Source organism: Girardinichthys multiradiatus, chromosome X (genome assembly GCF_021462225.1).
Source record: "Girardinichthys multiradiatus isolate DD_20200921_A chromosome X, DD_fGirMul_XY1, whole genome shotgun sequence".
Lineage (NCBI taxonomy): Eukaryota > Metazoa > Chordata > Actinopteri > Cyprinodontiformes > Goodeidae > Girardinichthys > Girardinichthys multiradiatus.
The window spans coordinates 5680908-5697744 of NC_061817.1; the positions used below are offsets into that span (position 1 = coordinate 5680908).

Below are 16837 nucleotides of genomic sequence, written 5' to 3' on the forward strand. Positions count from 1 at the left end.
TGCAGTGAAAATATATGCTTCACTACCCCATTGTATTTATTTTTGTACAGTTGTTATTAAAAAGAAATATATCAGTGACTGTTTCCCCCCCTATAGCGAAAGTGAATAGTAACTGTGTGTACATTGGATCAACTGGGCTTGACTTCCAAAAAGATCCTTGGAACGTATACCTTATTTCCAAATGTTTAGGTAGATTTTGCTTTCATGCCAGACTTCAAAATAGCTTTTTAAAAAACTAAATCTGCACTACTCCATATGGATAGATTAAGTAAGCAAACCTGTTGTTTTAAACAAAAAATGTTTTCTTGACAAAAAAAGACTTTTCATGTTAAACTGCTGAGTCGATGCAGTTGCTTATTAACAGAAATAGTGTTTCTTTCCCTAAAGATCCAACAATGTACAAACATTTTATCAGATTCTTGAAATAAATTGAAACCTTATTTCAACCTGGAAAGACTCACAAAATGGAGAAACAACAAGATGACGTTAGAGAGTTTATTAATGAAAGATTATTTCTTTGGCGCTCGAACCCCGGAGGAAGACGTAAAAGCTGAGGATGAAGTGGGTTTGAATAAACATCTTAGGATTATGATGAGGTACGTCTTCCTCCCTGGGACCTGATCCTGGTGGTGGCGTAGGCCTTGGTATATTTGGAAGGAGTTGGGAGCCTATGGTGGAGAAGGGGTGGAGGAGGGTCTAAGCTCAGCAGAAGAGCAGTGTCTTCCATGCAGAAGGTCTTTAAAAGCAATGCCCTGGGAGATGATTGGCCGAGGAGAAGTGCGGACCTGCCGTTAATTGGAGCAGCCAGTGAGGAGTGATTGGACGCAGTGGGGGTGATGAGTCTTCCATGTTGAATTTTCATTTAAACTCCATATATACATAAGCTGTAAAAAGGCATATTACCTTTTTTCTCCCTGGCTAAGTCATCACAAACTCTTTAACTGTGCAATACCTCTCTGCTTATGGTAGTTTCTGGTCACAAAGTTATCCATATGGAGCTCCCCTTTTTTGGACTGTGCCATAAAGCCAAAGAGGAAGATTTCTTTTAGAAATCTGAAAAAGATCAATCCTGAACTAAGTCATATTCATATTTCTCCCTCCTTTCTAGTATCCGTCAATGCAATGGACCTTTATAAGCATCTTGGACCATCTTGCTTCTGTTAGAGAGAGGACAGTTGCCTTTTCACATTCGGCCCCCTGGTTTACCCCAGAGCTGAGGAAAATGAAGGCTGCTGGTCGATTGCTCGAGAGACGCTTTTTAGCCTCTGATCAGCTGGTCCGCAAGCTAGCTTATCAGGAGCACCGTTCACTGTATGCAAGGTCTCTCAAGGAATCCCGGTCTCTATTTTATTTATCCATCGTCTCTGATAATTCTAGTAATTTCATTACCCAGCTCCTTAAGCCACAATCAGCATCCAGAGCACCTACATGACAGCAGAGTACTGGAAAAATTTCAGTCAGTTTTCCAATCTAACCATAGTACTGAAACAACTTTAGTCCAGTCACAAATTACCTGTTGATGACTTCTGATCATTTACTCTTTTTCTTCACTGTTTATTCTTCTGGATTTGTCGGCAGCCTTTAACACTGTTGACCACCACTTCCCTCTCCACTGCCTACAGCATCTTGTAGGACTCACTGGCGCTGCCCTGGAGTGGTTCTGTACACTTCTGAACTTAAATAAAATCTCTAAACAAATCCATCCCTCATTAGTCTTTATCATGCATGTAGCAAATAGTGTTTTTGGTTGTCAGTATTATTTTTGATTAGGACCTTGGGCTTTTAAAAGTTCTGTTTTAGTTAACCCATTTCAATGGCATTTTTCTGCTTTTGGTTTGCCTGCAATTGAAATCTCTAACCCTGAACCATGAAATCTTCAGGCTATTGGTCTAATTGAATGTCAGAGACTGAGAACTCATTTTCTCTTCTGCTCTCGGTGGGGTCAGACACTTTTCCACTCTCTCCTTGATCCTCCCCCATTTTTTGCCCTGCTTCAGCTTTTTGTCTATGTTTTTCTTAGAGCCTCTGTTCGCATATCCTCCTAATTTGTTCATTATGGATTTGGTCAGCTGGTCTCTCAACGCAATTGATCAAATTTTCTCGACATGAAGAGAGGGTAAAGGGGAACCCTCTTGTCCAGACGGGAGGGACGTTCTTCTTTGAATACGCAATGGATTCCTGGCAGCAGTGGAAGATTGTGTGCCTGAGAACAATGTCAATCGAGGACGTGGAAGATTTGTACATAATTGGATTTCTGATAACAGGATTTCTGCTTTTTGGAGTTGGTGGTTACCTGGCTTATCGAAAGATTTGTAAAACATCGTCCAGCTGTTCAAAAGCACTCCAAAGCTGCCTGGTATGTTTGAAGGGGATCTTTTAGAGCTCTCAGCAGTCAGACTGATATGTTAAGAATTGCAAGCTGGATGCGATCCTTGAACAGAATCGCAGGCTGGCTGCGTTTCCCAGAATCATAGGTGATATGATTTAATCTTGGAGAAAGTTATTTGCTCAGGATCTACTGAAAGTACCAGAAATTTGGCTATTTGGATTTGAAATTGAAAATGCCAGTAAGACTTTGAAGGCAGGCGGAAAATCACAGCTGGCCTGAACCAAAGCATTTATTATTTGTCTAATTCAGGCGCCCCGAAATGGCCTTCACAGGCTTCTTATCAAAACATTTCTCCTGGATGTTCTGTAAATACGACACTCTGCCCCAGCAACCCCCCTCATCTGTAAACTGAACTGTATGGCCGTTTGGTAAAACTTCCATCTGTTTTTCAAGGACAATGGCACCTTCGTCAGTGTTGACAGTCTAATTCTTTGCACACATGATCATACTTAAATATTGGCACCCTCACGAGTCCACCATGCCCCTGCAAAATCTTTGCTTATGTGTGTTGCTTTCCCATCCTCCTTATTTTTACCTAAATGAGGATTTCATTTCTTCATTTCCTCTCCTTTTCATAGATTTTTAGATTTACCAGTGAAAGGAAAATAATACTAGTTTCTTAAACATTTTAACAAAAGCTGCTTTTAACACCAGTGACTCAGCTTCCTTAGTTAGAACTCAGTGATTGCTTAGTTAAATTTCAATGGATGCAAATGATTTATTATTGGACTACAACTGCATTATACCAGCGAACCCAAGGATCATTCTCTCTTAGCACAAGATGCTTTCCCTACATAGAGGACTTAATGATATAATTACCTTTTTAGAAAGATCGGTTTAGAATCAGCTCTTACCAGTAAAACCCAAAGGATTATTAATGTTATCTGTATCATTGTAATGATGGCCAGAGATTTTTAGATTTCTCAGAAGGATTCATAGATTTTTAGATTTCTTACAAGGATTGTAGTATCATTTGATTTGTTTTTCTGTGTCTGTATCTCTCTATTTTCTTTGTGATTGTATTGTAATTGTATGTGCAATGCTTTGAGTGTCTTGTTACTGAAAAGCACTATATAAATAAACTTACCTTACCTATTGGTTATGTTTCTTTTTATACAGCAAATGCCAACATCTGTTTTTAGCCTTGGGTGAAACCAGTGTCCTCATCTTTTTGCCACAGGATTATAAAACAAATGTTTCTGCTTAAGCAGACTCATGCAAAAACTCTTTCCTAAGGCAAGGATCTCCATGTTCTGTCCTTACAATTGACCTTGTCTTTTTATGTTGATGCTTGTGCCTTTGCTATGCAAAGCTATTGAAGGAGCTATTCTTGCAACCAACTATATTTCCTGTTTTTCATCCCGTAGATTTTATTACTGGCTCAAGTGTATATGTTTAGTTGTGTTTCTCTCCTAGATTAAGCCACTAAAGGAGGCAATGCAGCCATTAACTCTTTTAATTTTTCTTCAGCATAGAAAGTACTACTGGACCTGTGCTTCTATGTTTTTCGTGTCTGCTCTTGTCAAACTCCCAGTCATTCATTGCAGACAAGATGCTTACACTGACTCAGGTTCTATTGACTAAGTTTGTCTACAGTCATATTCAATAAATTAGAATATTTTTGAAAATTTTTTTTCTATTTCAGTAACTCAATTTACTTAGTGAAACACAATATATAGATTAATTACACAGACTGATATTTTCAAGCCTTTATCTCTGTTAATTATAATATTCTGCTTACTTTAGAATATTACATAAAAAGTATTTTTAATACAGAAAAGTATGTTTAATACCAGCTTAAACGTTGTCATTTTCAAAAGGTCCTTTTATTCTGACAAACAGGTCTACTCAGAATACAAATTCTAATTTCCTAAATATGACTGTACATTTATGTATATTATAGAAAAGAATAGAATAGAAACATCATTCATTGTCCCTTAGTGGGAAAATTCAGGTGTACCAGCAGCAAAGCGGCAGGCATGACGAAGCATGCAGATTCCACAAGGGTACAAATATTCAAACAGTGGTGAGACTTTACAGTAAGGGCAGATTTACAGTCTGTTTGGTTTAACTTTTATCTGCTTTCCACCATGTCTTAGCCTAATGAAGAAAGGTCTGATTGTATATCAGTGTTGGATTCCAATAAAAAATAAATGACAAACACACAGACTCAAAATACAAGCTTCAGAGATCTATTGAAGGAAGTAGCAACACAACATCAAACTGGCCAGCACAATATCATCTCAGTAAATTGTATCAATGCTGTAAAATTTTTTAAAGTCAACTTAGAGATTTCCTAAAAGCTGCCAACATTTCTAAATCCAGCATGTACAGACAAAGGTTGAAAGCCCCAAAGGATAAAACAGGGGGACATTTTTCTGTCCTGATCAGCTTTGTAGTTATCTGCTGACATAGGTGAGTAGGCTTACCCAATGTGACAATTGTGTCCATTGTAAAGAATAAAAACTTTAGCCAAACACCCTTCAGTCTGTTAGGTATTGAATTCCAGCCCATTGCAGTGGTGTTATAGAACAATGAAGGAGTGACTTCAAGCACTGGCATTCTGAAACAGCAAGCCCTGAACACATACATATACAGGTCCTTCTCAAAATATTAGCATATTGTGATAAAGTTCATTATTTTCCATAATATCATGATGAAAATTTAACATTCATATAGTTTAGATTCATTGCACACTAACTGAAATATTTCAGGTCTTTTATTGTCTTAATACGGATGATTTTGGCATACAGCTCAGGAAAACCCAAAATTCCTATCTCACAAAATTAGCATATCATTAAAAGGGTCTCTAAATGAGCTATGAACCTAATCATCTGAATCAACGAGTTAACTCTAAACACCTGCAAAAGATTCCTGAGGCCTTTAAAACTCCCAGCCTGGTTCATCACTCAAAACCCCAATCATGGGTAAGACTGCCGACCTGACTGCTGTCCAGAAGGATGCTATTGACACCCTCAAGTAAGAGGGTAAGACACAGAAAGAAATTTCTGAACGAATAGGCTGTTCCCAGAGTGCTGTATCAAGGCACATCAGTGGGAAGTCTGTGGGAAGGAAAAATGTGGCAGAAAACGTTGCACAACGAGAAGAGGTGACCGGACCCTGAGGAAGATTGTGGAGAAGGGCCGATTCCAGACCTTGGGGGACCTGCGGAAACAGTGGACTGAGTCTGAAGTAGAAACATCCAGAGCCACCGTGCACAGGTGTGTGCAGGAAATGGGCTACAGGTGCCGCATTCCCCAGGTCAAGCCACTTTTGAACCAGAAACAGCGGCAGAAGCGCCTGACCTGGGCTACAGAGAAGCAGCGCTGGACTGTTGCTCAGTGGTCCAAAGTACTTTTTTCGGATGAAAGCAAATTCTGCATGTCATTCGGAAATCAAGGTGCCAGAGTCTGGAGGAAGACTCGGGAGAAGGAAATGCCAAAATGCCAGAAGTCCAGTGTAAAGTACCCACAGTCAGTGATGGTCTGGGGTGCCGTGTCAGCTGCTGGTGTTGGTCCACTGTATTTTATCAAGGGCAGGGTCAATGCAGCTAGCTATCAGGAGATTTTGGAGCACTTCATGCTTCCATCTGCTGAAAAGCTTTATGGAGATGAAGATTTCATTTTTCAGCACGACCTGGCACCTGCTCACAGTGCCAAAACCACTGGTAAATGGTTTACTGACCATGGTATCACTGTGCTCAATTGGCCTGCCAACTCTCCTGACCTGAACCCCATAGAGAATCTGTGGGATATTGTGAAGAGAACGTTGAGAGACTCAAGACCCAACACTCTGGATGAGCTAAAGGCCGCTATCGAAGCATCCTGGGCCTCCATAAGACCTCAGCAGTGCCACAGGCTGATTGCCTCCATGCCACGCCACATTGAAGCAGTCATTTTTGCCAAAGGATTCCCGACCAAGTATTGAGTGCATAACTGTACATGATTATTTGAAGGTTGACGTTTTTTGTATTAAAAACACTTTTTCTTTTATTTGTCTGGATGAATATGCTAATTTTGTGAGATAGGAATTTTGGGGTTTTCATGAGCTGTATGCGAAAATCACATATTAGACAATAAAAGACCTGAAATATTTCAGTTAGTGTGCAATGAATCTAAAATATATAAATGTTAAATTTTTCATCATTACTTATGGAAAATAATGAACTTTATCACAATATGCTAATATTTTGAGAAGGACCTGTAGAATAAACACAAACAACAATTTTCCAAAATATAACAATTTATTAACAAAATAATTAACTTTAAGTTAAAATACTTCAGTGTTTAACTAGGCTAATACCATTCAACTAGACTACTAAGGAAAAATGAAAAGTATATGATCCAAATGATCACAAGAAAACTAAAAAGCCAGCCGTGGCGCCAATCGGCCCTGAGATCGATGCCCAACCCCAGCCAAGACCTCAACCGCCCAAAACCTCAAACCCCGATACCCATCAATGACACCCAGCCCACCAACAGAAGAAGCTGCCAAACCCCAAGTGCGGGAAGCGCGCAGCAGTGACCAAAAGCTCAACCTCTCCCCCCCAAAAAGAGCTGACCATCTAGTCCAGCGCAAAACCTGCAACAAGAATACACTGTGTAAAAGGAGGGCGCACAACCAACACGTCCAAACACCCCTGGACTCAGGGTGCAGAGCCAACGGACCGCTCAGTCCCTGGCAGACAATCTAGCCCCACAGACCAGTACAAGGCCAAAAGGCCCAATGCAACCACAGAGCCCAGCAAGGACCACCCCACCGCACTCACACTTGTTTTTGTCCTGATACATGCTAGTTGAGGAACTGTATAATATTTTTAACAGGTTTATTAAAGAGTTTCCAAAACCAAATTTACTGCAAGGTTGTCAGAATTGCATTTCCAGTTAACTATGAAATCCTTTTTCTACATCCAGAGACAATATATTAGTCTCAATGTTTTCATTGAAGTATAGTCTATTAAATTAAGTGATCTGCATGAATCGTGGATGAATGACTCCCTTTATAGAACCAGTTTGGTTGGGATGTATTATGAGAGGAGCAACCTTTTCTAGTCTTTTTGTAAGGCTTTACAAATTTTTTACAAATTTTTAAGGTCAACATCAATAAAGGATATGGGACAGTAGCTGGTGGAAAATACAGGGTTTTTGTCTGGGTTTAACAGGAGACTACTGTTTGCAAAATTTATATTTGGTGGAAGTCTGCCATTTTCCTCCGTTTCCTATAACATTCTGTCGAACACCAGAATTCTTTGTAGGATTCTGCTACAAATGCATCTGAACCTGGCGCCTATTTATTGGGCTTTTGAGGCCTTTCAGGAGTTCAGCTGATGTCAGTGGAGAATCCAGGGCCATCGCTTGACTATCTGATAATTTAGGAAGTGTTACTTTATCCAGAAATTGATACATTTATAGTCTAATGGGTTTACCTGTGGTGAGTATAAAGCTTTGTAAATGTCAGTTTTATTTAATTCTAATTTTGTTTTACATATTTTGCCCAGCATTTTGTCTTTGTGGGACTCTTCCAATAATTTAATGGTTTCCTCTAATTCCTGAATATATTTGTTTTCTTTTTCTTCTTATATGATGAGAATTATTATACCCCTCATCACTGCTTTCACTGTTCTCCTGGAGAACAGATGTTGATGTCCCAGGCAGGTCATTATACTTGAAATATGAAGCCCACTCTTCTTTAAAATATTTGATAAAATCTTCGTCCTTAAGCAGTGATGTATTAATTCTCTATCTTTTACTTTTTTATTTTTCTTATATTCTGGAACTAAAGAAAACAGGACCATGATCGCTGACAGCTATAGGGTGTATCAGTGTCTACCCTTTGGATCTGTAACTGTGTCTAACCACTGTGAAATAAAAATTTTTGTTATCTCTTGAATCTTTTGTAATAAGACATCTGCCTGTAGGCTGTAGCTGGTTAAAAATCTTTTTCTCTCTCTGACGCCAGCTCCATGCACATTCCATGTGACAAACCCTAGTGTGCCCATAGTAATACATGTGTAGCTAAAGCTGGACAGCGTATGGTCCAAGTGAAATTAGTTTGCACTTGGGGTTGCCTGATGTAGTCCACAGATATAAAAAAGAGAAAGACAGAAAATTAAGAAGGTGCTATGGGTAAGAGGGTGACCGATATAAGATTATATTATGTAATATTTGTGTGTGTATGGATGTGTGTGAGTGTGCATGTTTGTATGTGACAGAAAGAAAAAAGAGTGACAAAGAGATGTGGTAACAGACAAAATCAGATGAAAAAAAAGAAGTGGATGACCAAACGCCCAGCGCTGGCCCTGCCAACATCTAGCAGTGTAAACGTCATACTGACCTGTGCTTTACATTAGATTACAATTGTCAGTATATCTAACCTCTTATCTGGTGCCTTCTGTAATATATTTCTTCCTGATTAGCAATAATACTTAATACTACTTGCCTCCAATCAAGGATCTCCTTTGGAAATTGGTCATTAACAATGAAATCCATTCCCCCCTGTAGCTCTCTGTCCCGACTTCTGACCTACTCTTTTTGCTTGTAGTGCTAGAATTTTGCTAAAATTGGCGGAAGTCAGTTGTTATCGGGCTTCTTACCGCCGAGCCACTGAACACGATGGAATGTGATGTTTTTAACCTTGTAACTGACGTGGAGTAATTTACAGACCGTCAGTCCTCCACTGCTCATGCTAGGAACCCGGAGAAGACATGACGACAAAACAACACATGGCCGGTATGGCAGGGCCTAAAACGGAGCGCCATCTATGAAGGCAGCATTCAAAGGATTATTAGTTCCAATGTATCACTTGTAGAAGAGTTTTTTTAATTTCTTTGCCCACTTCGAGGCTAAAAAGCCCCACTCAGTTATGACTTACAGCCAAGAAGTTTTTACTGTTCAGTCAGTGAGAAGGACTCTAAGGACAGTTAATGATGTGGGCCCAGATTGAATACTTAGTGGGGTACTTAAAGCTTATGCTAACCAGCTAGCTGAGGGGCTCACCAAGATATTCACCATGTCTCTGAAGCATGCCACTATTCCTCCTGGCATGAAGTCTGCAACCATCATCTTAGTCCCTAAAAAGCCTGCTGTGAATGACCTAAATGATTACTGGCCAGTGGCCCTAATGTCTGTAGTCATAAGGTGCTTTGAGAAGCTCATTGCTCATAAAATCAAGGCCAACCTCCCTTTGTAGAGCAAACAGTTACAGAGGATGCCATCAGTTCTGCCCTGCACCACACTAGGACGCTTAAAACACCCAGAGAACTAATTTAAGATGCTGTTCGTGGACTATAATTAGCCATTTAATATTATTCCAAGTATACTGATGGATAAACTCTTGCTACTGGATTTACCCTCTCCGTCTGTGCCTAGATCTAAAATTTTCTCAGTAATCGCCCACATTCTGTCAGGTTTGGGTCATGTTCCTCCTCAACCCTCACTACCAGCACCAGCTCCCCACAAAGCTGTGTTGACTCCAATCCTCTAGACCCTGTACACTGACTGCACACCTGCCCACCTCAGCAACAAAAATTCAAGTCTGCTGGTTATACAATGGCAGTGGGTCTCATTAACAGAGGTAATGGAGGTTTGACGAAAATTCAGATTGAAAGACTCACCTCCATCATCTGCTCCAGCCAATGACGTCTCCATGCGTATTTCCTCCATCCAATCAGTGTCAAATCCGCACGTCTCTTCGGCCAATCGCTCTCTGACGCTCCGCTTTTAAAGACCTTTGGCCATGGACGTCCTCGCCCGTCAGCTGAGCTCATCCCTCCTCCGCCCCACCTCCACCATCTTCCTTTCCATCTCCTCCCGGCTTCCTCACTTGCCCTGGCCTCCAATCACAACAGTTTCAGGGCCAGGAGGGGGAAGACATCTTTAATTCTAAGCCTAAAATGTACATCTAAGCTCCTGCCATTCTCAGCAATCATGTCTTACTCCAGGCTCCGAGCACCAAAGAAATAACCAAGTAATCATGAATCAATAAACTTTTCTAATTGCCATCTTTGTGCTCTTTATGAGTCTTTTAAGGTTGAAATAACTGTATACAGGGACAAGTTGTCTCAGTGTGGTGTTCTGAATAATCTATCACTGAAGTGAAGTGCTTTAAAATCTTGAAGAGTAGAACAAAAAGGCGGTCAAACAGCTTCTACCTATGGTCCACAACTTGTTACTTTCACTGCATCTTTAATAACTTTAATAATGTGACCTTCAGCCAAAGAGGTTGTGTAATTGCTGCCTGGCTCATTGCAAACAAGTGTGTAATGCAGAAGGACTTTTTACTTAAAATTGAATTTTAGAAGTTTGTGTTTTTAGTCTGATGTTTGTCTTGAGTGCACCACTAATGCCTATTTAATTTAGTTGTATTTTTGTATACAAGGCCAGTAAAGTCTTCAATTCAATTTAATACATATATTCACATCTTCTTGCAAATCCCAAACACCAACATTTGCTCTTCTTTACTAATTTCCATATGTGACGGTTCTATGGACTCTGGTTTTCTGACTATTTGCTTACTAGGATATAAGGTGTGCCTCACTGAGAGTGATGGATGGCTTTTGGCGTGTCTGCTCATAAAGATTCCTTCTTCTTCAGATTACTGGCTTGAACCTTTAATTTCTTTTTAATGTACTCACCCTTTACTGAATGACTGCTTACATATTGTTTATTGGCATATATTCCCTAACTGTTCAGGCTTGGAAAACAGCAAAAGCTTCTTTGTGGTTATTGATTAAAAATCGGCAGAGAAACAATATATCTAAAATTTCAACGTGGGAATTACTGGGCTGTAGCTGGTAAAGCTCAGGAAGCTTTCAGGGGATGAAGACTTCACAGAAAAAAAAACTATACAATTGGGATAACTTTATCAGTAAGAATAAAAAAGCATTTCAAAATTGGACATTTATTCAGAACATGCATGTATCACTGATGTCAGCAATATGTTAATTTCTACATTAACATGTTAACTGTATGTTCAAAATAAGAGAAACTAAAAATTTATCAGCAGACTTTATACATTTCCAGAAATAAAAGGTGTAGAAAAATAAATCAGTAATGCATGCTTGCATGTTTCTCTTAGTCAAGATCCCTGCACAGAGAGCTACCGTAATCATAGTTTTAAGTCCAGGGACGTTCATGATCAGGAGTTGGCACCAGTCCTTGGTCCTCTGATGATGTGGATCCTCGCTTCTTCATCCAGCTCCCCCACGATCCTCTCCTGTTTGACCGACAGGATTGTGTAGCTGACTGAGTGCAAGCTGGTTAAAGGAAATCTTATTGGACCACATATTTAAGTGTGAAATCATTAGCAGTGATAATCTCTAATAAAACACACCCTGTGACTCTGAGAGCTGTACGTCTCACTCAGCGAGTCGCTCGGATTTGCAGAAATCTAAACTCTGAAGCCATCTCTCCTTTCCTGAACCAGAATCGAAAGGAAGGACCATCCTCTCATACACTGCATTACACATGTATTCATACACCTTTGAAGTTTCTCACAATTTGTCACATTACACACAAGTTCAAGGCTATTTTACTTAGGCTTTTATGCCCCCCCCCTATAGACACCTACACGAATGCATAGTTGCTAAGCAGAGAGTAGGAATGATTTATGATTTACTTCTTTCTTTTCAGAAATAACCTAAAATATGTGGGATGCCTTTGTATTTAGGAACCATGAGACAATATTTTGTAGAACCAGCTTTCGCTGCAGCTGCTTCTTTTTTCAGTAATGCATCTACCAGATTTGCACGTCACTAGACTTTTTTTCCCATTCTTCTTTGCAAAGCAGCTCAAACTCCAGTTGGGATGATGTTTGGATGGAGAGTACATTGAGGTATATTACTAGATTGGACTAAAGATAGTGGTGGTGTAACGCATGCAGGCGTCATTGCTATGTATTGAATTATGTCAACAAAACCGTGCTGTTCCGATGCAGGATGGGCATCGGGTCACGAAAACAGCCGAAGAGCCCTTATTTCTTATTGTAGTTTTATAGAATATGGCTCAAATAAAATCTGAAAAACTTGCAGATGTTATGATACAGAGCAACAGTTCTTCTCCCTTAACATAAATCTATGAGCAGTGTGGGAACTGTGCATTGTAGTGTTGACAGGTATATCTACTGTGCCATAAAGATCAGCTTAAGCTGCATAGTGGAGATTATTGTATCCCAGTTTGTTGGTTCCAGTCATTGATGCTGGAATTTCTAAACTGTTATATTGAAAGTGGGTTCATATGACTCCTGTCACTGAGACCCAGGGGAGGACTGGCCATTGGGAGCACCGGGACATTTCCTGCTTGCCTTGCACACACACCTATGGTCCAGGGGCAGGACCAAAGGCTAGGGTCGGGTAAACCTTGATTTTTTAAAAACAAACAATCCATACCGTTTGTACGGCTCATTCAGGTATCTGCCTCGCTGAAGCTTCTAGATGCCCCCTTCTTTCTTTTTCTGAGGCCCAGCAGCGTAGAGACACACAGAGGCAGCTATGGAGGGGAACGGATATAAAACAAGAAAGCACTGGACGCCGATGCAGCAAAGTGCTGTAAATGGTAAGTTTTTTAAGGGAGCAGCTTAGACATAAACACTAGTGGTGAAGAGGGGAAACGCTAGCATAGCCTATCCATAACAACTTGCCTAATTAGGTTAGTTTCAGTGGATAAGTGGTAAAGTGGATACTCAATATAAAAAGGGACCACTTTACAGTCATAGATGGTACACAAGTGTGTAGCCGACATTTCACAACTGCAGACCTGAAGGAGCCTTCAATTCCAGGCGCACCCAGACTTTTAAACTCCTGTTGTGTTGGAACGGAACAGCTTCTCTCTACTTGCCACACGCCCCAGTGTTTGGGACCAGACAGAGCGACCAGACCCCCCTTCTGACAACAGTGACCGAACTATGGACATTGAATATTTGGACCATGACTACTGCTCCTCTGTGGAGCCTGCTGCACTCAACCTGTCACTGAGTGAAGTAGAAGACCTCCAGGCTTCATGTTAGTAATCATGTTAATGAGAATTATCCCAGTATGGGCAAATACTGTTTATTTCCATGGATTTTCTGTGTGAACACAGGGCTACTTTTAAAGTTAAGTTTACTGCAGTAGATCGACTTAGTCCAATGTAGCTGACACGTGTTTACAATTTTGGCTGCACTTTGCATTCAGCCTTGAACACTTTCTACAAGCTGTCATTTAGTCATTTAGTAATTTTAGTGTCCTTGTATCTCCCAGTGATTAAATGATGTTGACAAATGCTTAAATATTCGATCGTAAAGTAAATTACATGTTCCCCCCAAAAATAGTTCAGTTGTGCCACCAGCTAACCTAACCGGAAATACTGCGCCCCCCTGAGGTCAAACGCGTGCATGTAGCCAATAAAACAATTGTGAAGGTTTTACAAAGGATTTAGCAAATTTCAGAATATGATTAAGAAACACAATCTGGAAAAAAACATTTAATGCTAAAATGTCCAGAAATTCGGATTATGTGTACCCTTCATTAACTCCACTAATAAATTACTCTATATGAATACTGAGATCATTGTATTTTATTCTTTAACCTCTTTTAAATCAGGTAAAATGTTTGGTTTCAGTATTTAAACACTGTACTACTTTTCATAGCATACCTGTGTGCATCACTTTTTTTCTAGAATGTTTTGCAAATTACATTTCATGATATTTCAATTAAATCTAAGTTAAACAGTCAAAGCAATGTGTCATGCGGTTCCTAGAACTTTATTGGCCTTTACAAAGAACCAGTTTTCTGTACTTCTGACGCAGCCCTGCTCAAATCTATCTATCTATCTATATGGGAGAGAATCTGTGAAATTAGTTTTAATGTTTTGCCACAAACTTCTCTTGACATTAACCTACTTTGACTGGGCCATTCTGACACATGAATATCATATGATCCAAACAAGTCCATTATAGCTCTGGCTGTATATTTAATGCTAGTGCGCAGCTGGAAGTTGCCCTGCTATTGAAGCCCCCCAACCCCAGCAGTTTATTTTTCCCAGGATACCCTGCATGTATTTACCTCCATTCATCTTCCCATCAGATCGGACTAGTCTCTCTGTTCCTTCAGGATGTTCTCTGTCTCTGAGCATAACAATATCATATTCTACCGTAAGAACTATTTGCTTTAAGACAAGGCCCTTTACAAGTCAATTACGTGACCTTTATTCGAACCACTACAATAGCAGAGCTTACCAAACACTGCTGAACATTTCATGACCATATGTAACAACGTTGCAGCTGGCTTGTTTTGACTTACATGCACCGTCATTTGAACGTTTATTTTACTTTAACTCTCCCTTTGGGATAAATTGTTCGTTTTGACTTTCAGTTGCCCTTTCTGACAGGCACTGTAGATCACTAGGGATGCCACCCCCTGATGTTTAAGTGACCCGTGAAGGATACAGATGCCGACCACGAACGCTCCGATCCCCAGGCCGGTCAGCAGGTTCCTGCTACGTATTCGCGCTGCGTTTATTCTGAAGTGTTCCAGCTCCTGCCGGCGGCGGTGAAGCTGCATCTCTACGGCTGTTGGAGAGGCTTTGGCTCCGGTACCCGAACCTTCCTCCGCCATGTCTAGTCATTAGGCTACCCGGAAAAAATGAAGCTCATTCTTCTTCCTGTTCCTTTGAGATCATTTTGGTTGCATTACCGCCATCTTCTGGCTGCAACGTCTGATTTTATTTTATTTTTTAAAGAGCATTTTTTGTGTTCATGAAAAAGAAACCATTTTGGGTCTAATTTTGACTCTTTCAATAACATTGTTTTTATTTTCAAGGAGTGAGAAATACAATCATATCTGCTACTGTCCAAAATCTGGCATTTGCTGTGTTTAGATGTATTTTGGCATATTTTTATCTGTAAAAATGTCAGCTGTTGATTATCATGTACTGAAAATTATGCTATGTAGCCTCATGAGTCAAAACTTAGATCTAGGTGTATTACTGAGAGAAAAAGCAAAAATACAATTACGATAACAGTTTACTACTCGTGTGTTATAGACAAACCTCAGCCATATTGGATCGTCGGGTCAGGGTTTGTGTGAAACCTCAGATTTTTCAGCTTATTTTTGCAACTTTGAAGATATTCCAAATTTTTATTACACAATAACCATCTTTAATAATGTTGCTGTCATACTGCTATGTAAATTAGTAGATATGTGGTCCAGTCCAACTGCATGCTGTTTGTAATTTTGTTTTTTTCAGTAGGAATTGCTTACTGTTGTGCTCAGTGACTGGTTTTACCTTCTGGACATACATGGAAGACGGACGGATGGACAAACGAACAGATGAGCAGATAGTAAAACATAAGCTGGTCTTCTCCATGTGCAAAAAAAGCCCTTTACTGACACCTGTAAGGTGCATATACAGGTCCTTCTCAAAATATTAGCATATTGTGATAAAGTTAATTATTTTCCATAATGTAATGATGAAAATTTAACATTCATATATTTTAGATTCATTGCACACTAACTGAAATATTTCAGGTCTTTTATTGTCTTAATACGGATGATTTTGGCATACAGCCCAGGAAAACCCAAAATTCCTATCTCACAAAATTAGCATATCATTAAAAGGGTCTCTAAACGAGCTATGAACCTAATCATCTGAATCAACGAGTTAACTCTAAACACCTGCAAAAGATTCCTGAGGCCTTTAAAACTCCCAGCCTGGTTCATCACTCAAAACCCCAATCATGGGTAAGACTGCTGACCTGACTGCTGTCCAGAAGGCCACTATTGACACCCTCAAGCAAGAGGGTAAGACACAGAAAGAAATTTCTGAACGAATAGGCTGTTCCCAGAGTGCTGTATCAAGGCACCTCAGTGGGAAGTCTGTGGGAAGGAAAAAGTGTGGCAGAAAACGCTGCACAATGAGAAGAGGTGACCGGACCCTGAGGAAGATTGTGGAGAGGGGCCGATTCCAGACCTTGGGGGACCTGCGGAAGCAGTGGACTGAGTCTGGAGTAGAAACATCCAGAGCCACCGTGCACAGGCGTGTGCAGGAAATGGGCTACAGGTGCCGCATTCCCCAGTCCTGGGCTACAGAGAAGCAGCACTGGACTGTTGCTCAGTGGTCCAAAGTACTTTTTTCGGATGAAAGCAAATTCTGCATGTCATTCGGAAATCAAGGTGCCAGAGTCTGGAGGAAGACTGGGGAGAAGGAAATGCCAAAATGCCAGAAGTCCAGTGTCAAGTACCCACAGTCAGTGATGGTCTGGGGTGCCGTGTCAGCTGCTGGTGTTGGTCCACTGTGTTTTATCAAGGGCAGGGTCAATGCAGCTAGCTATCAGGAGATTTTGGAGCACTTCATGCTTCCATCTGCTGAAAAGCTTTATGGAGATGAAGATTTCATTTTTCAGCACGACCTGGCACCTGCTCACAGTGCCAAAACCACTGGTAAATGGTTTACTGACCATGGTATCACTGTGCTC

General features: G+C 40.4%; 1 protein-coding gene across 1 annotated transcript; it reads right to left on the reverse strand.

Moving 5' to 3' along the window:
• Positions 1 to 11390: 11390 nt before the first annotated feature.
• LOC124863261 (cytochrome c oxidase assembly factor 3 homolog, mitochondrial-like) lies at positions 11391 to 15017 on the reverse strand. The gene is made up of 2 exons (XM_047357570.1): positions 14810 to 15017; positions 11391 to 11631 (listed from the first exon to the last, which is right to left on the reverse strand). The coding sequence occupies exons 1-2, from the start codon at positions 14976 to 14978 to the stop codon at positions 11525 to 11527; spliced, it is 276 nt and encodes a 91-aa protein (XP_047213526.1). The 5' UTR covers positions 14979 to 15017; the 3' UTR covers positions 11391 to 11524.
• Between the last annotated feature and the right edge of the window lie 1820 nt (positions 15018 to 16837).